The sequence below is a fragment of the Acartia tonsa genome, chromosome 12 (assembly GCF_053477335.1).
Source record: "Acartia tonsa isolate MP-2025a chromosome 12, ASM5347733v1, whole genome shotgun sequence".
Classification (NCBI taxonomy): domain Eukaryota; kingdom Metazoa; phylum Arthropoda; class Copepoda; order Calanoida; family Acartiidae; genus Acartia; species Acartia tonsa.
In genome coordinates, this window is record NC_137271.1 from 42660711 (window position 1) to 42685838 (window position 25128).

The 25128-nt window shown below is 33.5% G+C and overlaps 1 protein-coding gene across 1 annotated transcript; it reads left to right on the plus strand.

The window, feature by feature from the left end:
- The first annotated feature begins 3188 nt into the window (after positions 1-3188).
- On the plus strand, positions 3189-25046 carry LOC145333896 (FHF complex subunit HOOK-interacting protein 1B). The gene is made up of 31 exons (XM_080179159.1): positions 3189-3404; positions 3879-3923; positions 4209-4301; positions 4520-4561; positions 4709-4775; positions 4928-4984; positions 5418-5511; positions 5735-5802; positions 6221-6295; positions 7050-7097; positions 7613-7696; positions 8592-8655; positions 9048-9102; positions 10085-10144; positions 10843-10941; positions 11918-11997; positions 13129-13204; positions 13918-13998; positions 14374-14411; positions 16892-16950; positions 17379-17559; positions 17994-18121; positions 18723-18794; positions 19279-19343; positions 20087-20221; positions 20877-21056; positions 21594-21650; positions 22943-23029; positions 23997-24094; positions 24257-24436; positions 24738-25046. Exons 1-31 carry the CDS (start codon positions 3357-3359, stop codon positions 24838-24840), a joined length of 2619 nt encoding a protein of 872 aa, XP_080035285.1. The 5' UTR covers positions 3189-3356; the 3' UTR covers positions 24841-25046.
- The last annotated feature ends 82 nt before the right edge of the window (positions 25047-25128 follow it).

Consider the following 25128-nt stretch of genomic DNA (forward strand, 5'->3'; position numbering starts at 1 on the left):
GTGCATTACACCGACTCAGAATTACCACTTTTTTTGAAATTCAATGGGCGCGCTATTTCAACACATTCCTTTTATGATATATATAAAAACCAATGATACCAAAAAAAGTGTTCTGGTAGCTTTTTTTCAGCAATATGTCAAATTCAATTTCATAAAAAAGAGGAAGGTTCCCCCCTGGGGGTGAAATTTTTTTTTCTTCCAAACCATGGCTTTATACACCTTCCTGAATTCGTCTTGTAGAGTACATTAAGAATCAAAAAACGATTTTAAAATATTTTGGTCATAGCAAGAGCTATTCTCAAAAAACTAACAATTTTGGCCATTTTAGCAAAATCAGGTGATTTTGACGGTTATTTGAGGATAACTTTTTCTGGGATCAATATTTTTAAAAAACGTTTTTTGATTCTTAATGTACTCTTCAAGACGAATTCAGTAAGGTGTATAAAGCCATGGTTTGAAAGAAAAAAAAATTTCACCCCCAGGGGGAACCTTCCCCTTTTTTATGAAATTCGAATTTGACATATTGCTGAAAAAATAGTCTGAGAACACTTTTAAAGGTATCAATATTCTTATATTTATGAATAGAATGGGTTAAAATAGCGCGCCAAAAAATTTTGCATCTTGAGTTGGCCTAATGTGCATGTATATCAATTTATCGGCCATTGTCTTATCCCTTTACATTCCTGAGGTACATAGGCAATTATTTTTTAACAAATAATAACTTTTATATATAATTAAAAAGTACCATTTTTACCTAAGAATGATATATCGATATATAACCGGAATCAGACGTTTACGTATCACTCACCAAAATTCTATTTGCGGTTAGATCGAAGGTGGGAAGAAATTCAATCTTTCACTAAAAACTTTAGTTCACACCAAAAGCGTATAATAAAACACATAAAAAAGACGAACAAACCTTACGAACTTATTTGAAAATAACACATGGGTTGCCTGTGTGTTTATATTTTTCTCTCTCTAGCAGACGAATATTTTGATGTGAGCGAGAATTCCGCGTCAAATTTTTAATAAAAAGACGACATATATTTGCTTCTTTAAAAACAAAATTATTGAGTTTTAGAATTATGTCTATGGTAGAATTGTTTAATCTTTTTAAAACTTATAAACATACTAAAAATAATTAATTTCTTATGAAAGATATTTCAGCCAGTGTAGTGTATGAATAATATGATTACTATTGCAGCCAATCAGAATCAAGACATATACAAAATACAGCACAGTTAGGAAATCATTTTTGCTTCGAGCTAAAATAAAATTTTAGGCAACAATTTATAATTTCTCGTCTATGAAAATAACCTTGAAATTCCATAATAAAGCCAAATATTCTTCTTTTCAAAATTAAAAAATTTTATCGAATTAATCCAACAAAAAATGCGGGAAATATTTTACTGACAAAAAACTTTTGGAGGATTTTTTGTTTATCCCTGAAATTATTGTTAAGAATGCCGCGTTCCATTTCAAAACAATCTATTCTTGATTTGGACACCTTTAGGCTATTTCACCACATTAATTATATTAATTAAGGCTGATTAAAGCAGTTTTAAGCTACAAAGGTTAATAACATTAAGGAAAAAGGCCCTTATTGTTCCCATTCAGTGACGTAAAATGTAATTTTTAAGCCAAAAATAACTGTTAGTGAAATAAAGTTAGAGAGAAAATGTTATCAATTATTAAGATTATTTTAAAATTAATGATGCGTAAATGATAAATTGTTTTATATGTGAAAGCATTAAGATTTTTGTTGCCATTGAAGTTTTCAAAATTTTATGTGGAGGTAATTCTTTATAATACACTTTGGCAGTCCATCCGCAAGGAAATGTGATTTTCCTAGCTGTTTTTTTGAAGATAGACTGTTGGTTCTTTTGTGCAGATGATATCAATTTTACCAAAAAGCATCCAGTATGTAACTTACATTGTCTGCCAGTCTGTCGTTCATGATACTAAAAACATTTATATATTTTGGACAGTAAAGGTTTTTTCGGTTTTCTTATTATTATCAATCCTACTCTTAATTTTTCTTTTCGATCCTGTTCCCCAATTCATCATTGTCCCCAATGAATATCTGTTAGCTCCACAACTTAGATTGTTGTATATCCATGATTATTGTGGTTCACTACCTTTTAAGATCTTGTTTATATTAATGTATTTTCTTTCTCGTATTCATTCGAATCCGGTGGATAGGAACCGGTTTCTCATCCATACGAAAAAACTATGTCTAGCATCGTATTAATATAAACGGCTTTCTACGAATATAAAAATGTACAATCATAAGATTAAAACCTTAAGAAATAACTATTATTTTTATTTGAATTTTAAAGAAAATCATTAAAAAATGAAGGAAGAAATCTTTTTCGAATTTGTTTATGTTAATTTTTAATTAGTTTGGTATACCTTAACTTTCAATAATAATAATTATTCAACTTGTAATCATATTGCTTAATCGTGACTCATATATTTTTTTAAACCTTAGATAAGAGAAGTAAGAGATAGCCAACACTTATCTTTATATTAAAGTTCAGAAAACACCCGTTAGATGGCTCAAACTTATTTGTAATTTTAAAGAACTGTTTGTGTTTTAAATCAAATATTTATTAATAACACATAATTTGATATCAAACTAAAAGTTATATTTATTTTAAATTAAGCACGGGCATCGCAATAACAATTAGTTGCGAAATGTTTAGCTTTTTTGTTGTAAATATAAATGAATTGATAAAACATTTGAGTCAAGGTGACCTCACTTACTTGCAAAATGTAAGACTGGTATATTTATTAAGTAGCTCAGCTACTAGTTAAATCTAAAGGGCTAGTTGCACAAAATGCATTTAAACTTGAATTTTGCGAACTGCATATTTTTTTCTGTTAAAAAATTTAAACAACGTCATCCATAGGACATATATTTCAAAGAATTTCAATTTTCTACTTTTTCTACTTGGTAGTTTTAAAAATATGTATACTTGAAATTCATACTTGTTGGAAATATGCAACAGCATGAATATGATGGCTACTATGGTGGTGCCTAATTGATTGCTATTTATTGTCATACAAAATTATGAATGTTAGATGCTATTCTTGTAACGTATACTTGCTCGTTAAATGCACTTCATGCAACTATCCCTTTCAAGAAAAAATGGATTATATTATCTACTTGACAAGTTTAATCTTCAAAGTTTTATTTAATTTCAGATGTTAATATGTAAATAAAATGTAACCACAACAAAAACTTTAGAGTAGAATGACACAAACGACAAAAAGAAAATAAAACAACTATAACATAGAAAATATTGAATTTATAATATGATACTAAGATCCTAAAAAGCGTTGGAAATTGAAAGATGAGCGTCCTTGGAATCGATCAGAAACTTCGTAGAAGTTTCAACAAGGTATTGTTTAGATAAATCTTAAGTACTTTGTGTCCTTGAAGTGTTCATGAATTTAGGTAAACCAATGAGAAAATATATTAAAACGAATCACACTAACCAAAGAAATTTGCAAGAGAAAATAACGTTGTTACTATATATGTCCGAAAATTTACAGCTAGTCATCTGCTTGTAAAGAAACTTGCATAATATTCCAAGTTAGTTTATAAAGAAGTAAATGCCTCCATCCAAAGACTTGGTTATCGTGAAGCTACGCTCACAACTTCCTAGCGACTATTCGACCAACAAATATACAATAGTGAAATCTTATTTGTTTTAACCTGATAAATGCTATTAGAGCTATCCATTACAGACGGACAGACACAATTTATATTACGCTATGTTTTTTTTTAAAAAATATGACACATTCATTAAGTGTCAGCTAAGATCAAAGTCCATTCTATTTTTAAAATCTAAAATAAAAATATTTTATTTTAGTTAAAGCATAATGGAAGCGAACGAGACAATAATGCAAATTGTGAGGTAAGCATTTTTAATACACAATAAACTGCACTGATTTTGTAGCAGTGCAGCTACTCTATAATTGGATATATTTTTTGTCGTGAAATACAGACTCGCCAAAACATCAATGTTACTTGACAAATATAAAATAAGATGTAAAAGTTGACTAAGTCAAAATCAGTTCTTTGTAATGATTAGTAATTTACTAGGACAATATCTTCTTTTATCTTGTAAGACTGTTAATGCTGTGCTACCTTTTAGACATAATTGTATTTTTATATGTGTAATAAATGTTTTTCTTTTTAGCCAATGGATAATAGCATATATTTACAAACCTTTATGCATCACTGGAATAATTGCCATCAAACTTTCCTTCAGTACGAACCAGAATCAACACAGGTAATTTTAACATTTCTTAGGACTTGATAGAATTGTCCTATTAAATAAAACCTTTAGATTTGATCTTATTCTTGCGTTGCAAGAAAAAAAAAGTTATACATATATTTATCTACTTGAACCATATCTTTGGTCCAAAAATTGTGGCGGATTAATCCGCGAAACAAATTTGGAATGCCATCCCTGTTAATTTTTGTATTTTTAATGTGTTATTATTAAAGGTTCAAGATGATGTTATAAATGTTTGTGCCCAATTAGAACAGGTTAGTACCTAAAGGATTAAGTAAACAAATCTTCCACTCAATATTATTGAGCTACACAAGAAACGAAGGTATCTCTAATAATTGGGAAGATAAACTTTGAAAGTATGATACCTATATATTCTAAATAATGTATCTTTTTTATTTTAGATGATAGAATTAATAAAATTTGAAAGCAGTTGTGAAAGAAAATCTATTATGGATTACATTTTATCAGGTAAAATAAATTGTTTTATACACTATTATGATCTTTAGTGTTATGAAGAACCATATCGGTCCAGTGGTTAGTTAGTGAGATCTTAAAGTAAAGAGAGATAGACAGGCATCCTGTTACTTTTATATAAAAGTAGATGATGATAAATTTTTTAGAAAATGTTCTTGGGGAGTTGAGTGCGTGGACAAAGTCTCTTCCATTTCAACTATCAGGTTTATTTTTTTCTACCACTCAAAATGATTATTATTTAAACAAAATATATAAATATGTACAACAGTGTACAAAAGTGTTTCAAGGTAGAAAAAAATGTAGGATTATATTTTATTCGGAATTTTCTGCCAGTTAAACTGATCATTGTCTTAACAAAATATATAAGTGGCTACAACAGTATATTAAACATTTTAAAAGTTAGTAAATTAATTTTAGAAATAATGTGGCGTTTTTCGTTTGTTTGTTAATTACATATGCTTATGTTAATTTATAATGGGTTCTGTGTATCCCGCCAGGGTTAAGAAACTGCAGACATAAGCCTCATAAAAAAACTACATATTACTTATATCCAATTCGTAGAAAAAATAAGAGGGGGGTTCAGTGCTCGATATGCATTCGAGGAAAACACCAAATCTGAGAACATTTTTATTTCAGGTCCATTGCTGAATTTACAACTATCTCTTTTTGATTATTTTTTACCAAATAAGGAAAGCAGCCCTCAGCTTTTGTCACATCAGACTATTCTAAGGTAATATGTCATTTTTTATGCCTTTTTAAAAAAACAAATGGGTATTGTTTTCACTTCTTCAACCACAATTTAAAAATATTTAATGAATGCTTTCTATTCATTTGAATGACCCCTGAGATATCTAAAACGAAGGTCTCAAAATGTTCTCTGTCTGTCTGTGTCTGTAATCTGTAATCTATTATTTTATATATAAGATTATAAAATCCATAAAATTTATTTCTAGGCCTATGATATCAGTGTTAGAACAGTGTTGCTCAGAACAAGCAGAATTTTCTCAAGATTTATTATTAGGTACCTACAAATTTATCATCATAAATATTACACGGTTTATCGTAGAAATAATTTAAAATATAGAGGAGGGCGTGGAAGGTGATGAAAATAGCCTAAAACCAATTAAGTATATTTATGAAGCTCCCTGAATTGTGCAACCAATTCGGAACAGTTCTTTAGCTTAACATTTTATATGATAGAATAAAGGGTTTACGCGAAAAAAAAGATGTATTTTGTTGTTTCTTTAGAGTGCTTAGCAAGCACAGAAATCCGCGTTTCTATTATTAAAACAGTTTATTAGTGTTTTTCACCTGAGTTTAGTTTATATTGAAAATAAAGGGTATTTGGGTCTTTGCTCGTGAGGCATTACAAAGGAAAGCCCAAGGATAACAAATAAAAATAAATATTTTTTTATTTCAACTATTTTTATTTATTTTAGGTCTAATACATAGTTTAACGGTGATAATCATGGACAACCAAGAATTTATACAACTATTTATCTCACTTCATGACAAGGAATATTTTTTTTTTATCGATAAATCTGATACACTTTACATAACACACGACTACCTAATTTTTGAGGTTTTGCCATTAGGGAGGAGACATTAGACTATAGAATACACTGGTTTTAGAACTTCGTGATCTTGTTCGTTGTATTTGGATATGTTTATTGGATTTTGATTGATTGGTTTCAAGCCAGCAGTGTCCCAACTTTTCAAGGGGAAATTTTGTTTATCATTATTGGAGATGTTTATTTATCTATCTTCACTGAGAGTCCTATAGACAAGAAAAAAAATTTGATCACCTACCATTTACTACCCGCGACCGTGGCTCAACACGTAGCGCATCCGCTCGTCGTCGGGAAGGTGATAGGTTCGAATCTCGGTCCGACACCGCGTCATAACTAAAGACGTTAAAAATGGTTCCCACTGCTACTATGTCAGATGCGCGACGTAAATAGTTAGAGTGGGGAGGATGCCTTGGCGCAAAACAGGCGCAACTCGCTACCATGCACAGTTGGGACTTCTCAGACAAAGGTCGTGCATCTCAGAGAGTTGGTTGTCTGATGGGTGATTGGACGCTTTACACCGCAATCATAAGTATTGTATGTATGTTCCAAGGTGCGTGGAGAGACGTCTAGTACCCGAAGCGACACCTAGCCCCCTAGAGTCTTTAACCATTTACTAAATCCTTCCAAAAATTATTCTTTTGTTTCTGTAGTACATCTCTACAATTATTACCTACTAAAAAAACTTAAATATGTTAACAGAAATTAATTTTGATATCAATGTTGACACCCTATCTTCATAAACCAGGTAGGTACCAAATATATATTCATTTTATTTCACAGATTTTATTTGTATCCTCAATTTTTTTCTTTCATTTAATATTTTTTCTCATTTACTTCGGTTTTAGTTTTATTTGGTTATCAACAACTTGTTACTATAATTTACTTATTTTTGTCATTTTTCAGTACATTTTTGTTGTTATTTTTACTTGATAGAAATTTAAGATAGAGTTCTACAGTTCATAAATGGTCTTGGGACAAACACAGGAGTGACTTCGGAGTGGGCACTTAACCTAATCTAACCTATTTTAAACCATCTTATAGGATTTTTCATTACCTATTTGTATATTCATATCTAAACCTAACCGAATCTGCATAGAAATACTTAAATAACTTATTATTTTACACACTCCTACGTTTGTCCACTCCGAAGTTTGTCACTCCTGCGTTTGCTCTGGTATTTTAGAGAAAAACTTTTAATTTCAAATTATTAATAGCTATACATCTTATTACAAAGTTATCTTATTCTTTCTATCATTTTAGGCCATCTTGGACAACGAGCAAAGGAATCCATGTTGATGTTTGTGTCAATGAGTTCCAAAAATAAATTAGTGGAAAGCATAATAGGTAAAATCATTATTTTGGTACCTTCCAAAAAGTATTGCTACTTTTTAACTATTGAATATGAAAAATGCAAAGTGTTACATGTGCTAGGTATCTCAAGAAATTGTCACTGTTATTTTTTTGTACTTGGCGAAAATTAACATTTAATCTTTTACTTTCCAACTAGCGGCTTCGCCCCTAGCCTCTAGGGAGCTTTGCCCCAAGAGGTAATTTTTAAAAAAAATTAAGTCTACTGGTGCTGCCGCCAGTAGTTTTATGTTAACTAACTTCCCCATAAGAAAAAAAATTGGGGGAAAATAAGTACCTATGTAAGAAAAAAAATTGGGGTATTTTTTATTTGGGGGGGGGGGGTGTCCCACCACCCAAGAAAATAGCCTAAAATTACCACAGGACCAGTAGGTATAATCCCTGAAGAGTAGAATCCGATCGGTTCAATAGTTACCGAGATCTCAAGGGACAGACAGACAGACAGAAATCGTTCTATTTTGTATTATAGATTACATATGCATTATAAAAGTAAAGCTTTTATAATAATATGAATAGGGATGCGTCGGTATGTCCGTTCATCCTTGCAGTCCGTAACGGTTTGCCCTTGTTGTTAATTTAGTCATGTCAGAATTTCAAACTTTGCATGAAGATTCCCTTAACAGTTAGAACGGTTTAGCAAGCAACTTCATAATCATTGCCAGAAAGTCTGTACGTCCATTTCAAACATGCTACTTTTTTGACAACAATTTCATGCATGGATGTTGTCATTCTTTTTTGTTTATCTTAACAATCTACTTTAATTATTTTTTGCTTAAATTAAACCTTTTAAACTAAAACTCTGTGTATTTATACGTATTAAGATGCATTGCTAATATTATTATATTACATTAATATCTTATCATATTTTCAGAGGAATCAAATTTTTGTGTAATTCTTGCAACTGGGCTGTCGGGACTATTTTCCTCACTTCCTAGGTAAGCAATGCACTCCTTGTTAACCCTTTCTTGTTTGATTTCTTGTTTGATTAGCCATAGTTTCTTAGAGTTTGGACCTAAGACTCTTAGAGCAGTAAAAGACACTTTTGTAAGACTGTTAAAGCCAGCTTAAGCTCCCCATTCAAGTATATTATGACTGGACACGCTGTCTTATGAGAGCTCTCCGTTGTTACCTCAACCTTCTCGGATTGAGTCACCATAATAAATACGCTATCCTCAGAGGAGCAGGAAAATAAGGGATTTGTTGTAATTATAGACTTAAATAACGTTACCCTAGTTTAACCTTTTATTTAGACAACTACACTAAAAGAATGAAGAATGACTCTACATAAAAATCTGCAGACGCAGACTAATCAATTTAATGTTTTTAGTTGTATAGAACTGTCAGACCCCACCTGGTACAAACTAGATTTGTCAGATGCACAGGTAAATGGATTTATTATTACCTGGATCTTACACCAGATTATCATTTGCTCTAAAAAAGTGAAACTTATAGCTGGATAATACTTTACCCTGTCCCCTCCCCTCCTAAAATTCTTCATTAGTTGGTTCATGTTAACAGTGTTTAAATTTTTCAACCAATGAAATTGATCTACAAAGCGGGTAATTTAGTTCATCATCAATAGTAATGAACATTGATTTATCGTCAATTTTGTTGTCCTCTTTTATATAGTTACTAACAGCTTCGCCTCTAGCCTCTAGGGGCTTTGCCCCATGAGGTAATAAAAAAAAAAATAATAAAAAAAAAAAAATTGGAGGTGCCTCCACTATTTTCGATTTTAAAAAAATGAGGGTAATTTTTTTTGGGTTGGGGGTTGTCCCACCCCCCAAGAAAATAGCTTAAAACCACCACATGACCAGTAGGTATATTCCCTGAAGAGTAGAATACGATCGGTTCAGTGGTTACCGAAATCTTAAGGGACAGACAGACATCGTTATACTTTGTATTACAGACTAGCGGCTTCGCCCCTAGCCTCTAGGGGCTCTGCCCCAAGAGGTGATAAAAAAAAATTATGGCGAAAATCGTTAAGGACCATGGAAATCTCCTTCAAAAAAAAAAAAAAAAAAAATTGGGGGGGATTTTTTGGTTTTTGGGGGGGTTGGGGGTGTCCCACCCCCCAAGAAAATAGCTTAAAACCACCACAGGACCAATAGGTAGATACCCTGAAGAGTAGAATCCGATCAGTTCAGTGGTTACCGAGATCTTAAGGGACAGACAGACGGACAGACAGACAGACGGACAGACGGACAGACAGACAGACGGACAGACGGACAGACAGACATCGTTCTACTTTGTATTATAGATAGGTATATTCAATCCCTTATATTTAATAATTGCCTAAACTTAATACAACAAGGCAAGTTTTGAACTTTGATCTATTTATCTAATTATAAATCTAATTTTCAGCGAATACCTGAACTAAACACAATGATGTCAAGTCTTGAGCTATGCTCAGCTGTCATTGATGTAAGTATGTTTAGTTGTTGCAGCTACTCTTCAATTATTATTTGTCCGTTACTTCGTCACGTCTTAATATAATCCAATAGCAATATGTGTTGGTATTTGATTTTGCAATTGAATAAAGACCTCAACAAAATTTCCCTAGTAAAAGTTTCTTATATGCTTTCAGTATTATCCTTTGATAAGATTTCTAAATGTTGATTTTACATCCCGTTCTTCTGTTGGTTACGTTTAATCTAACATTTTAACAGAGGTATATATTTTCCAACATATCTCCCCCCCCCCCCCACCCTCAGTGTTTTTTACTTAACTAGCGGCTACGCCCCTAGAAGCCTCTAGTTGCACTTAAGGTAGGAAGGGGAAAAGTCGACCTCATCCCATTTTAAATTTGAGTTTCAAAAGAGTAAAAGAAATGTTTTTTGTTTTTTTTTGGGGAGGGGGGTGAAGACACCCTCCCCAAAAATAGTTTAAAACATTCCCAGGACATATAAGAAGCTTCATTGTAAAGGAGAACAATATAGGTTCAGTGGTTAGCGAGATCCTTTGGGACAGACAAAAAACGCTTACTACTTTATATAATAGGATAATTTTTAGAAAATAAATTGAAAGGTGTGTGTGTTTAGATTGGAAAAGATACACCCCTGCATTTTTAAAACAAAAAAACGCTGAGGCTTTTATTTAAACTAATCTTGTTGTCATTCCAGGTTTCCCCACCGGCAATAAGTAGGAACCTTTTAGAACTAATCGAAAGTGGATTTCTCACGTCTATCCTGGGTCCAGCTCTGGCCAGTCAAACTGAACAGGTACTGGGTAGCCCCGTAGGGTTAGGGCCTTCACCAGGGGTTTGGCACAAGGGAAAAACAACTACTACCTACCACTATTTAATTTCTCCTTATTAACCCTCCCCCAAAATAGTTAAAAACCTTCCCAGGACCTATGACAAGCTTTCCTGTAAAGGAGAACCATATCGGTTCACCGGTTAGCGAGATCCTTCTGTACAGACAGACAGACTGACATCCTGTTACTTTATTATAAGGATAATGTGTGATTTCAGTGCTCGATAGAGTTCATATTTGATTGATTGATTAGCCATAGTCTCTTAGGGTTTGGACCTAAGAAGTCATGGAGTAGGCTGAGATACTTTTGTATAGCCACTAGGGCTATCAAGCTCCACGTTCAAGCACATTATGACTTGACCCGCTATCTCATGAGAGCTACTCATTATTACCTCACCCTCGCCGAGTATGGCAGGTGTCCCAAATTAAGTCACCGTAATGAATGACGCTCTCCGCAGAGGAGCTTGGGATAAGGGTAGTACTGATATTATGTACTTGACTATTAAGTATCCAAACTTACTCAATAATCCCCTTCTTACACAACCAGGGGAAGTTGCGTGAATGTATTCAACTGAGAAATTCGAGTTGCCACATGGGGACTAGAACTCGAACTCTCATCACCGTAACTCAGTGCGTTACCACTGAGCTACGATATTAATATTAAGAAAAGAAAGATCTAAAAGGTTTTGAAAAAACCGGATAAAACTTGATGATTTTATGTTTTGAGGAAAAGCACCCAAAGTTTTTAAAAATCTTCAGCTAAAGCAGTGCCCTTTCTTAAATACTTTGTTCAGCCCTAGTCGTTCAAAATTTAATAAACGATTTATTAAACCCCTGCATGCCACTTATCGGATATAGGCCAATAGCCCTTTTTATATAAAGAAAAAATCATTTTAATTGACCTATCTGTCTGCCTATTCATCCATCCATATATCTATTATAGGAAGCTGTAGCTTATACATCGTACCTGAATTTATTTATAACAGAAATTTCTGCTGAATCGCTTTCAACCCTAATATTAAGGTAGGAACTTGCATTTAGAAGAGAGGCTTCTTACAATTAGTGTATGTCCTTTTGTACGCTTTTAATTTTTAGCTACCTAGTCAATTAACAAAAATTGCAATCATTTTAAATCTGACTTGATGGTATTATACTGTTTTTTTTTATCAAAACTGATTGTTATTGTTTTTCTTTTAGTAGCGAAGTAATCCCTTTGTCTGTCCAATAGAAATAGAAGAGTAGAAGAATATTATGAACCCTTTTTTCGTCAAATCTAAGAGAGAACATTCCTAGCAGACAAAAGTATTGTTTACTTTCGACTCAAGCTGATGTGGATTCTTAAAAAATGATAGACTCGCTATTCGATAATGAGGCAAAATTGTTTTTGTGAAAAAACATCCAAAAGCACATTAAAAATCTACAAAAATTAAACAAAATCATATGTTAATAACCCTCTTAAGATTTTATTTCATTTTTGTAAAATTTTTTATTCGATTTTGGAGGATTTTTCACAAAAATAATTTTGCCTCACCAGCGAGTTGCCAGCCTAACTTTTTTTTTAAGAATCCAACTTTGTTTCAAGCTTTCAAATTGTAAACGAAATTTTTGGGCAATTAATTCTGATTCCGCAAAGCTTTCTACTAAGAAAATATACTGTTAACAGCTGACTTTTATGTATGTATGAAATGAAAAAAAACATGCCTTCGTAGGAAAATGTGTACATAATTTCAACCAATGAGATCCAATGTAAATTCCGATGCGATTCTCCTATTGGCTCAATCAGACATTCCCTCTCTTTCTTAGTACCTTTATTGTCTGTCCGACAGTCTGTCAGTTATTCAGTTAACGCTATGGGGGAAATATGATTTTTTCAGCTGCTATTCTAGATAAATGACTAAGTTTCCCTCTACTACTGAGCATTTAGTATGTTATTTACTTTGTCCGTCGGTCTGTCAGTCATGCTACAAAATAAAAATTCATGATTTTTTTCTCCTATATGTTTCTATTCTTGATTTTCAGAAATGATCTCATTTCCATCCATTATTTTTGTGTGCTTCGATTTTTATAGATGTTGTCATCCTTGTGACTAACCATTTTATATCTAAAACTGTACACAATGTTTATTATACACAAATACAGTGAATATTTTACCAGATTTTTGCTTACCGCTGAGGTGGATGATCAACTTTTAAAAGACATCATTATTTCAAGAATCAACGGATCTAATCTGGTAAGTCTTCTTCATATAATGGATTTATTATTACTTGGATGTTGCACCAGATTTTCATGTTCTCTTATAAAGTAAAACTTGCAGCGGGCTAAAATAACGATACACCCCCATCCACCCACCTTACCCCATCCTCTCCCCTCCTACTGGATGTACGAAAGGACCAATAATTGTGTTCCATGTTATGAACCTAAATTGAAGAAAATCTTTCCCCTGTCATAATATCCACGTATATTCTATTTCCATCCTTCAAATGAACTTTGTAATTCAAAAAACCTTATAATGCTTTTTTTTAATTGTCCAATAAAAAATGTGCAGATATTTTAATGATTAGGTATAAAAAATATTTTGCTATTTTTAATATTTAAAATTGCATTTATGGTTAACATTACCGAGGGATCTTAAGGGTTAAGAAAATGGACGATTTACCTAATGATGATAAATAAAGTTACCCCTTCTGTATATTTCCATTATTTTCTGAAAAGTTAGTAGGTACACTATTAGTTTGAAACCAACCACTCAAGATTCAATACAAGTTCCCAAAGTTTTTGAGCCAACAGAAAAGATAACGTAGATTTAAAACTTTGGGTACCAGTGTAATTTACAGTTTAATCCTCTTCCTTTTAAATCTAAATGGCTATTTATTTTCTATCCGATTGAAGTATCTATCTTACTTTAATCTTACTTATCAATACTATAATCTTTCTATCTTTCAGTTGAGTACAGTAACACTTAACCTAGTTGAAACATTGTTATCATTTAATATTGAAGATGTTCTGTTCAGCTTAGTTTTCCAGGTAAAATTATAAACAATGTTTAAATGCAAGGAAGGGGAAGAATGACAACTGAAAAATCTGTATAATTTTGTGTTCAATATTCCATCCCTCCCTGCTTTTTATGACTTTAAAAAAAGGAATCTAATGTTCACTCCACTTAATTCAATTGGGGGATTAGAATTTTATTTTCATTATAGTTTCGAAATATTATTCACTGGATTACAACCGGTTCTCAGCCATGCTTTTAAATCATGGTACTGAAGACAATTTTCTACGAATATTAAAATAAAATAATAAAATTGCTACCAGTTTTATAAGTTCGGGCCAGTAATGCATAATTGTTATCAATAAAAATTATTAATTTAAAAATAAGCTAAAATGCTTTTTATGTTTCAGTACCTCATATCCTGTAATCATTTGCTCCCTGGAGTAAGGTAAATATTATTTTCATACGTCTATCTGAGATGGGTTTTTAAAATATGAATGGCACGTTTTTTTTTTTATTCGCGAAATTTAAACAGAGTATACAACTATTTATTTAAGGGGGGGGTTTTAATGCAACCATCTCGTAATCAGTGATTAAATGGCACTTAGAATTCGAATTTCCATCTGAACCTTTGCATGAGTAATCCTTGGTAGGTCTATTTTCCCTAAATCGATTAAAAAGTTGGAAAAGTAATGGCTAACGGCTGGCGGCTCAGCCGTTTTGCCATTTTTTGGATATCTGTAGTGTAAATTAGTCACGAAACCTATCTTCACATAATACTCTTTTCAACTCCAAAACGCTATCAAACGGTTTTAGACAGTAGCTGTAGGTACTAGAAGTTTTTAAAATGGTTATTGCTATCATTCAACATGAATTAAACCAAAAACATGTTTTAAAAAGTTGATTCCTACGTAATTGATGATGAATTTACCCTGAAAATAGGCAAAAAACGGCTAAACGGCTGAGCCGCCAGCCGTTACTTTTCCAACTTTTTGTTCAATTTAGGGAAAATAGACCTACCAAGGATTACTCATGCAAAAGTTCAGATCGAAATTCGAATTCTAAGTGCCATTTAATCACTGAATACGAGATGGTTGCATTAAAAAACCCCCCCTTATTTCGCTTTTGTTGGTACGGCCTTCGTAGAAGAAAAACAAATTATCTTCAATCCATTTTTGCTGCATATTAATTAATGCATCTTTTTAGATCTGTCTTAGACATTATACAAATGGCTAAAATAATAAGTTTAAAATTTTGAATTCTTAAGTTGTATACTCTCTTGAAAATTCTATCGTCTTTGTTCAATCAATCAATGTCGAAAAAAATGTCGAAAAAACGCGGCATTCATCTTTCAAAAACCCACCTCTGTCCTTTACACTCTAAATGTTAATCTAATCTACTCGTTTGTATGCCCTATGTCCTTAAAACTTAAATTCCATTTAAATTGCTAAAAATTTGGACATTTTAATGGCGCAGTGTAGGCGTAAAAGTTATTTTATTCTGTAACTAATGGGGAGTGGGTAAGAAAGGGGGATAAGTAGAAAGTGGGTTGTGTGAAAATAGTTTGTCAAAATCCTTGTCCCTGATAAAGCTATGGGGAAATGTGATTGTAAAAAAAGTCGATTTTCTTGGTTGCTTTATGAGATACAAGTGGCTACCTATGCTCCTAGAAGACTCGGGCAGTTAAATTGGGGGTGGGGGGGAGAAGTCGACCCACCACCCCAATTTTCGGTTGAAGATTTAAAAAGAAAATAGATAGGGGCGCAATTTTTTTAGTTGGAGGGTTGATATACCCACCTCCAAAATAGTTTCAAACCCTTCCCTGGACCTATATAAAGCTTCACTATAAAGAAGAACCATATCGGTTCAGTGGTTAGTGAGATCCTTCGGTACAGACAAAAAAAATGTTTTAGTTTTTGTTCCGTCAGTCTGTTTAAGATTGTATTCTGTGCTTTCAACAAAAATGTTATCATCCATGGTCCAACTTTTTCTCTCCAAGTAACTTTTTAAAAATATAATAATTTCTAGTGATGGCAATCCGTCGAATTTTTGGGCCGGATTCCGGATTCTTAAAAGAATCCGTCAAAAAAAGTGGCGGATTCCTTGCGGATTCCGGATTCTAGCTGTATTTTTAATGGCTTTTTAAAAAAATTAAGTGCTACATATGTCCTAAAAATTAATGTTCTTGGTGTTCTCTATAATTCACTTCCGAGAATCGAACCAGATTTTGAAAAATTTTATATGTAATGATGATAATCTTTGCCTTCAAAAAGCGATAGTTGAAAGAAAAAACTCAAGATGCTAATTTTAGCATACCAATTAAGAATCCGGAATCCGCTAATAAACAAGGATGACAACATCCATAAAAGCGAAGCACTGAAATGGTAGGACAAACGGACATTAACACTTGTATAGTGTCTGAACTGAATAATCAGAATATAAAAGTATAAGAGTCGAAGCAAAAGTGTAAATAAATTTTTTGCTATACTGCTTGATACAGGATAATGTTTATGGACATACTTACATTTTTAGGACTTGATTATAGAGTTGCTTTGCTTATAAAATTGTTCTTTGTTGTCCCAGGAATCAATATACCAAAAATCAGATCAAACGGATAATTAGATCACATAAAAATTTGTTGTTAAAAAAGTAGAAAAATCAACATGTTTAAAATGGACGTACGGACATTCTGGTAATGATTATAGAGTTGCTACGCTTTTAAAATCGTACCTAACAACTACAGGAATCACCATGCAAAGTTTGAAATCGATAGGACAATTCTAACATGCCTAAATTAACTAATAAAAGCTATCTATCTCGGACGGACGTACGGACGGACCGACCCTGATTATAGAAAAGCTTCGCTTTTAAAAACGGATTCCGGATCCGGATTCCGGATTGCCAACCCTAATAATTTCCTTATTTTAGGGATAAAATAAATCAACCAGATCCTCAATTCAGAGCTGCACACAAATTTTTAACATTAGGTAACTTTTGTTTTTACAAGTTATTATGTTATTTTTCTTAAGGTATAAGACAGTAGACGATAAAGTGATTGCATCAATTGATGAGGATTATCAGACTTTTGTTTCTGTAGATTAAAACGATTGGTTGCAGAGTGTTGACACTACAATCAAAATTTAAAGATAGTACCCAGAGTTAACTCGTTTGTAAAACTTTGGGTAACAGTGTAATCTACCTGACTGTGTCCGACTCCTTCCATACATTTTATTCAAAATTATTTTCAGATCGTTTTTTTGCAAGTAGTTGTAGATACTTTAATAGTCAAGAAACTACATGAAATCGCAGCTTCCGTCATTATTAGTATCTGCCTCTGTAAAATACTTCGTAATTTCCGTTGGGTTTAAAAGATATGCATCCCCATGCCCACTCAATTATATTCCATATTTTTTAGCCCCTGTGTGTTGTGACCCTCCCGTGACGCCACTTACACCCCGCCGGGGCCCTCTAGTCAGTCCCCGCGGGGGTGCAGTCGCCCCCTTCCCTCTTGGAAGCGGTGCAGTTCATAATCATCATAGTCTGACAGATTTAGAAGGTGTTGGGGGAGGTAGCACAAACTATGATGAATACCTTAGGTAAGATTTTGGTAATCCGCAATTTTGGCACAAATGGTGATAAAAGCGTCAGTTGCCGTTTTTATAATATAATGGATTATAAACTCAGACGATGTATGGCCTTTCTAGTAAGAATATGAAGGCATTTATGCTTATTTTCTGTAAAGCTATATGTTTTAAGACTTTAAAACAGTAGAAGAACGCAAAAATTTGGCATGGCAGTTTCTAATAGGGTACACAATGGAATTGTGAAGATTAAGAAACTCACCAAAAACCGCGGAATCTTTTTGCATTTTCTCGCCAAATTAGACAATTTTCATCCAAGACAAACAAGTAATTAAAAATAATAATAAATAATATATTGCTAGTCCATTAAAAACAAATTTAAAAGAATTTTCTTATTAAGTAACTAGGTATCAAAATACCTAGTCTAATTAATGAATATTTTACTTCAGGGAAGCTCGACAGCTGATAAGAAATACAATGATAGATTGTATTCAATGGATGAACCAGTATGATGCTAGAACAGTGATGCCAGCTAGGAAATCACTCAGCCACACCCCGGCTAGAAATATTATTCAAGGTACCTAGTTGAAAAACTGTTTCCTGTTTCATTTGTTATTTGAGTAAGTACCCAAAATGTGCTGGAATGTTTCAGAGATATACCTATATATGAAACACATACTTATTAAAAGTAACAGGATCTGTGTGTGTGTATCTGCACCGAAGTATCTCGCTAACCACTGAACCCAAAGGGTTCTGCTTTACAGTGTAGCTTCATAGGCCCCGGGAAGGATTGTAGCTATTTTGAGGGTCAAGAGAACTGGCAACATGAAAAAAAAATCCCCCCCCCCCCCCCGTAAAAGATTTGCTTTTCTTTTTACAATATAGAAATGGGGAGGTCGAATTCAACCTCTCCCCCCCCCCCCTCCATGAGCTGCATGTTTTATTTCTAAAGAAGCATATTTTTACTTTGCTGGTTTGAGGAAAAAAAATTTTTGCAAGCTAAAAACTTTTAATCGGACATAATATCAGTATATAGCATCAGAAATATTAACACAGCCAAGTCGCTTTATAAAAAAGCGCAGAAAGCAGTTTGCTTCCAGACGAAAAAGGTCCTCACGTCTGGAACCAGGTAGTTGTCTGGGTTTTATACATCTATACTTGCACCTTTATATATTCAGGTTTGAAGCAAGGCTTTCAGTTGGAGAGAGATCCAAGGGAAGATATTGTTAATATGTGTGAGGGTTCTTATGGTAAGATTTTATCCTTTTATAAAAATTAACTGGATCTAGCCGCTGAACTGACAAGGTTCTCCTTAGTTTACAGTGTAGCTTCTAATGTGTCTTGGGAAGGTTTACACAATTTTTTGATTAGTACACCCCCCCCCCCAAAAAAAAAAGAAGTGGGATTGACTTTTACTTTTTCTTTTTGAAACCAAAATAAAAAGGGGGTGGGGGGTGGGTCAAATTCAACCCCCTACCATGAGCCACTAGAGCCCCTCTAGGGATGTAACAACTACTACAGTTAATTAACATAAATAAGTCAATTGCTGATAATTTCATTTTAAGTGGAGAGTTAGTTTTTTTCCTATACCTAACCCCTGCGGGGCAAATACCCGTAGGGCACATTTTGGGGTTTTCCAGTACCCAACATAACGTAACCTAACCTGACTGCAAAAACCTTAGTATTTTGTGTTAAAAATCTTCTAAAATCTAAAAAAAACTCTGTTTAATTAAGGAGGAAGCAGTATGAGTGGAGAAAGCAGTGGATATTTGAGTGGCAACTGGGAACAGGACGCGGAGGTAAGACAGTTTTAATGTGCATATTGTAGAGATTTCTTTGCTTTAAGAAGGTTTTTGTTTTTATATGTATTTAAATACACTTTTTGTGTAATATGTGTCTAACTCTAATCTAATCTATATTATTACTTTGATGTTGCACCAGATTTTCATGTATTCTAAAAAAATGATGCTCACATCTGGTGATAATATCGATACCCCCCTCTATCCACCCCCTTTACCCCATCCACTCCCCTGCTACTGGATGAACTGTCGATTTATCCACGTAAATCCAATTTCAAATTCTGGTTTTCATTTGAAATTAAATCTTGATTATGTTCTGTAAATTAGCCCTGTCCAAACAAATAATTTGCATAGGGGTAAGATTGTTCATCATAATTTGGGTTGTACGTCAACTGATCTCAATTGTCAGATCCCTGAATAAAATTAAGTACACAATTATTTTAACTCGAATAAAAGAGAGTAAAAATAGTTTTCCTACAACTGAAATATCAAATAGTTTTTATACAACATTTTCAATTTAGGACATAGATAATAGATATAGGATATACTTGGATATATTAATTTGGGAAAATTTGTCGCCAATTTAGGTTGCTGATATAGACCTCATTTATTTGTTAGTTTGTTTATCCATTAGGAGGTGAGAGGATTTGATAAAGGGGGTGGTTCGTTATTTTATCCGGCCAGCAAGAGTACAAGAAAATATGGTACAACATCCATGTAATAATATATCGATTATTATTTAGGAGGTACACCTATCGCCCGAGGAGGAGAAGGAGTTTTGGACGGCTGTGGGCGGATGCGAGGCTAGAGCTAGGCTGAAATCTGTTCTGTCAAGGATGCAACATGAAGATAGGCTGAGCTTGTCCAGTATGGGACAGGTAATTGATTATTTTGGCCATTTTTCTTCGGATTTATTTTGCTTCAAGAAACTGAAACTAATTTCAAGAAGGCATACGTTTTTATGAAAACTAATGTTTTAAAAGCGAAGCTTTTTTGTAATTAGGGTTGGACGGTTAGATGTTTTCTTTAATTTAAATCAAAACAAGAATTGTCCTATCGGTTTCAAACTTTGAATGATTCACATAACAGTGAGGTACAATTTAAAAGCGTCTCAACTCTACCAGAAAATCCATACGTCCATTTAAAACATACTGATTTTTCACTTTTTTGACAACAAATTTTTGTATGTTAAAATTATCTGATTATCGGATTTTTTTAAATACTGATTCCTATTACAATAAGGTACAATATTATAAACAATCTCTATGATCAAGTACTAAAAATGTTAGTATGTTCTTAAATAGTATTATGTATTTATGCAGTTTTGCAACAAATTTACTTACAATTTTGTTTATACTTATACTATAATAATCTGCTTATTCAGTTCTGACACTCTACAAGCGATAATGTTCGTTTGTCCTTTTATTTCAGAGCTTCGCTTTTATGGATGTTGTCATCCTTGTTTAAATACAAAGTATGAAATTTTTATGGAACTTAGAAATACCTATTTGAAAACATTGTGACACTTTACAGGATGAACCTGGTCACGAGGAGCTGTCACCCCGTCCCTCCCTCCACCATCCCGCTGATGACGGCCCCGGAGGGACATACGGGTCCAGTGGTCCTCACTCCCTCGGCCTGCCACTGGTCACTACCACCCCGCCCACTTGTAATGTTGGTCCGCTACTCACAAACCTTTTCATTTGTGTACAGGTATACCTAGTTATTTTAGTAGCGAAGCTACCCGATTATACAATTTGTCCGTTCGTTCGTTCGTCCGTCAGTCCGCAACGCTATTGGGACTAAGTTATTTTTTTGACATATTTTGAAGGTTTCGTGATTTTCTACCAATGTTCTTTTATAATACTCATGTCATTCTTTCTTTTCTTTCTCTCTCTCTCTTTTTCATGCTCAATGAACATTTTATCTATAATTTACTTAGGTACCTAGTCTGTTTGTCAAACTATGAATTTTTAGTGCTTCACTATTTACTAATAGATGTTGCCATCCTTGTTAAATACCTAATAAGTATCAATGAATGAAAACGAAGGAGCGGGTTTCGTCTTATTTTCAAAGTAGCTTTTAATAGGTTTATTTGTATTAGGTTAGGTAAGTAAATTTTAATGATTGGCCCGCTGTGTTAGGAAATTGCCTTGTAGGGTTAGAGTTCCACGGGGGCTAGAAGTAGGAGGAAAAACTACGAAACCCGCTACTTCGTTTTTCCATTTAACTGTGTACATGAAATTGTAGGGAATGGACAAAAATACTCTAGCGCTAAACCTGAGGCTCACCTCTGTTATATCAAAGGTAATTATAAAAAGTTATATTTTTATATTGCTAAATAGGGTCCTAGGACAAACGCAGGAGCCCCAAACGTCAGAGTGGACAAACATCGGAGTGGACACTTAATCTAACCTAACCTATTTTAGACCATCTTATAGGTTTTTAAAATGCCTAACCCCTGCCCCCCGCTTTTTTGTACATTCATATCTTAACCTAACCTAATCTGTTTAGAAATACTTAATTAAATTAATATTTTAACACTCCTGCGTTTGTCCACCCCGACGTTTGGGACTCCTGTGTTTGTCCTGGAGGCTGGAACCCTAAATAGTAATATTGAAGGACTATTAATTAAGGAACCAAGAGTTTTTTTTAACACGTTCTTTCATTTGTTGACTTAAAAACTATGGGTACTTTCATTTTAATTGATTGGTTGGTTCAATGTTGCATTGTCCAAGCATTTCCATCAATAATTTGAATCTACAGAAGAGTTAATTTGTTTCATTATCTTTTTAAGTCGACATCAATTTTTGGTCTATTGTCTTAGCCATGTAGTTGTTTGCATTTTATTCTTTAAAAAGTTAGTTGGACAAAATACAATCTTTGAGAATATTAAGATATTGTTAAAAATATCCAGGAATGATTTGATGATTGTGAGTTTACTTTTTTTTTAAAGATGAAGAAGTGAAAATTTACAGAATTATACTGATATCACTATTAGACAACAGGGAGTAAGGGAGGGGACTATGGATCGAATATTCAATTTTTAGGAGTCTCAGACTTTGGGTACTGGCTTAAAGGGAATGTGCAAGAATTTAGCAGTTTCTGACTGAGTTTGGGTACTTGCGCATGAAATGCCGCTACTCGTTGTGTATGTTTTGAATATTGCAGACGAGGAGAAGGGATAAAGGAAGTGGGGGCAAGGGAAAGAACTACTCGTTGTGTTAGTTTGGAATGTAGCAGACGGGGAGAAGGAAGGTGGGGGCAAGGGAAATAAACAGAATAAAAAGGGGCAGTCATATTCTTGCTAGCAGCTGGCCGGGTCCAATAATCTTGTAATATAAAAATCACACCATAAAACCTCAATATATTTCATCAAAAACAAGTTGTGATTTCACTTTACATGACGCTATGGAAATCAATTATTCAATTAACAATCCCTTTATAATTTCCTACAAATTTATTGGATTAAACTAAATTTCATGCCCTTTCTTTGATAACTCTTATATTGAATTAATTGCCCATTGTCCCCTCCCTTACTCCCTGATTAGACAATTTCTCTTAAAATTAAACATTTAACTACAGCATGTTTTTCTTAGCTTGCAAGTTTTCCTCAGCCGTTACTACGCAGCATCCTGACCCATCCTGATCCAGTTTTACAGCCTGGCTGTCCATCATTGATCCAGGTATGAGTATTAACATCCGCTGGTTTAGAAGCGGTTCTAAGCCATACTGAAAACTCATGTATTAGGTCGTATCGTAAGATTACTCAAGCAAAATTTCGTATGGAAATTCGAATTCTAAGTGCCATTTACTCATTGATTACGAGATGGTTGCATTCACCCCCCCCCCCCCTTTGATCAAATTTAGTATTGATTTCCAAGAAAATGCCACACAGTTTGAGTAAAACATAAAGTGTTTTATTTTTTTTATTATACTTGTGATTGCTAGCATAAATTACAAGACTATAATACCTTGCAACTTTAATCTATATATGTATAATGAGGTATAATGTGATTGTGTAACAGGATATTCAGTGCTTACACTGAAACTTATTTTGGACTATTAACCTCTTAGACAGGGTAGTTTTATGACAATTACTTGTATCTGAACTTTACTTAACCTAACCTAACCTAAAAAGATTAAGATTCAATATCTATCGAAAAGTTTGTTTGGGTTTTATTGGCAACATGAAAGAAATCGCCGAAAATTTGATTTATTCTAAGAATGTATTTTTTTTGGATGTTCTAACTAGGGATGGCAATCCGTCAAATTTTTGGACCGGATTCGGATTCTTACAAGAATCCGTCCAAAAAAATGGCGGATTCTCGCTGATTTCGGATTCTTATTTTTGGCGGATTCCGGATTCGAGCAATATTTTTAAAGGCTTTTTTTTTAATTAAAAAGTTTTAAGTGCTACATATGTCCTAAAAGTTAATGTTCTTGGTGTTCTCTATAATTCACTTCCAAGAATCGTACCAGATTTTAAAAGATATTATATATTATGATAATAATCTTTGATAAGAATCCGAATCCGCTATTAAAAAACGGATCCCGGATACGGATTCGGATTCCAAAATTGGCCAAAAATTGGGCGGATCCCGGATTCGGATACGGATTGCCAACCCTAGTTCTAACTATTTATTCATTTAGGCAATCTGTACTGTAAGATCCAGAATAGATGCAAGTATGCCCGCCCTGCCAGGCGCGGAGGAAGCGGTCAAAATGGCCAGATTAAGCCTTAACGCCAGGTATGATCAAGTGGAAAGAAATTGGAAAAAATTCAAACTTTATTCTCGCTCTTAAAAATAAAACCAATTTTTTTGCCTTTAGGGGAGTTGGCTTTCTGGAATAGCCTCAAACTATCACAAGTATTTAACATAATAAAATATTTTGGACTAATTTCTATTAAGGGTGAGCCCAGAGCGAAAATCCTCAAACGCAGCCGTGAACGCATTAAGTTCATTGCCCGCAACACTAGGAGAATACTCCCGCCGCGGAAGCAAGCTATTTGGCATCAGTTTTGGCGGTAGAAAATCCACGTCAAGCCCGAGCACAAAATCCGCCAATGCGATTCCACAACATACTCATAGGTTAGTTTTTAAAAGATTTGGAGCTAGGTTATTATATGTTTTGACCTTATGAAGTAACTGATATGGCCCTTCTTTACAATGTAGATTCTCATTGGTCCTAGGAAGGTGTATAACTATTTTTGGGGAGGCTAATACCGCTCTCCTAAGAGAAATCGCCGCAAAAAAAAATTACTTATTAAAAACAAAATTTAAAATGAGGGGGGGGGGGAATTTGGAATAATTTTCAAATATTTTACTAGACAAGGAATAAAGATATCTAGGTAGCTAAAGCTTGGCTAAAAAATATTTATCATTCTTTCAGAATGGCTATGGCAGCTGTTGTATTGGAAGAATGGATACAAGAACTTGCGGCAATTGCGCATGCGCATTCTTTAGCTGAACAACAGGCTGCCATCTTGGGATAATGTTTGATTGATTGATTATATTCCGCCATTTTGGAAATTTTGATAGTTATTGTTATTTATACCATAGTCGCTAAAATTTATACTAACACAAGTAATTTAATAGTTTATTGATTACATTAACTAAAATATTGGAGTATGTGTAGCATTAAAGTAAAAATTGAGCTTCATACTATAAAAAAGAAGCTTTTGAAAATTGTTTATATGAACAATGTAAAAAAAAACAATTAAAACTGGTGTTCAATTGCCATATTTTTTACTGATTTTATCTGAACGAGAACTATTCTTCTA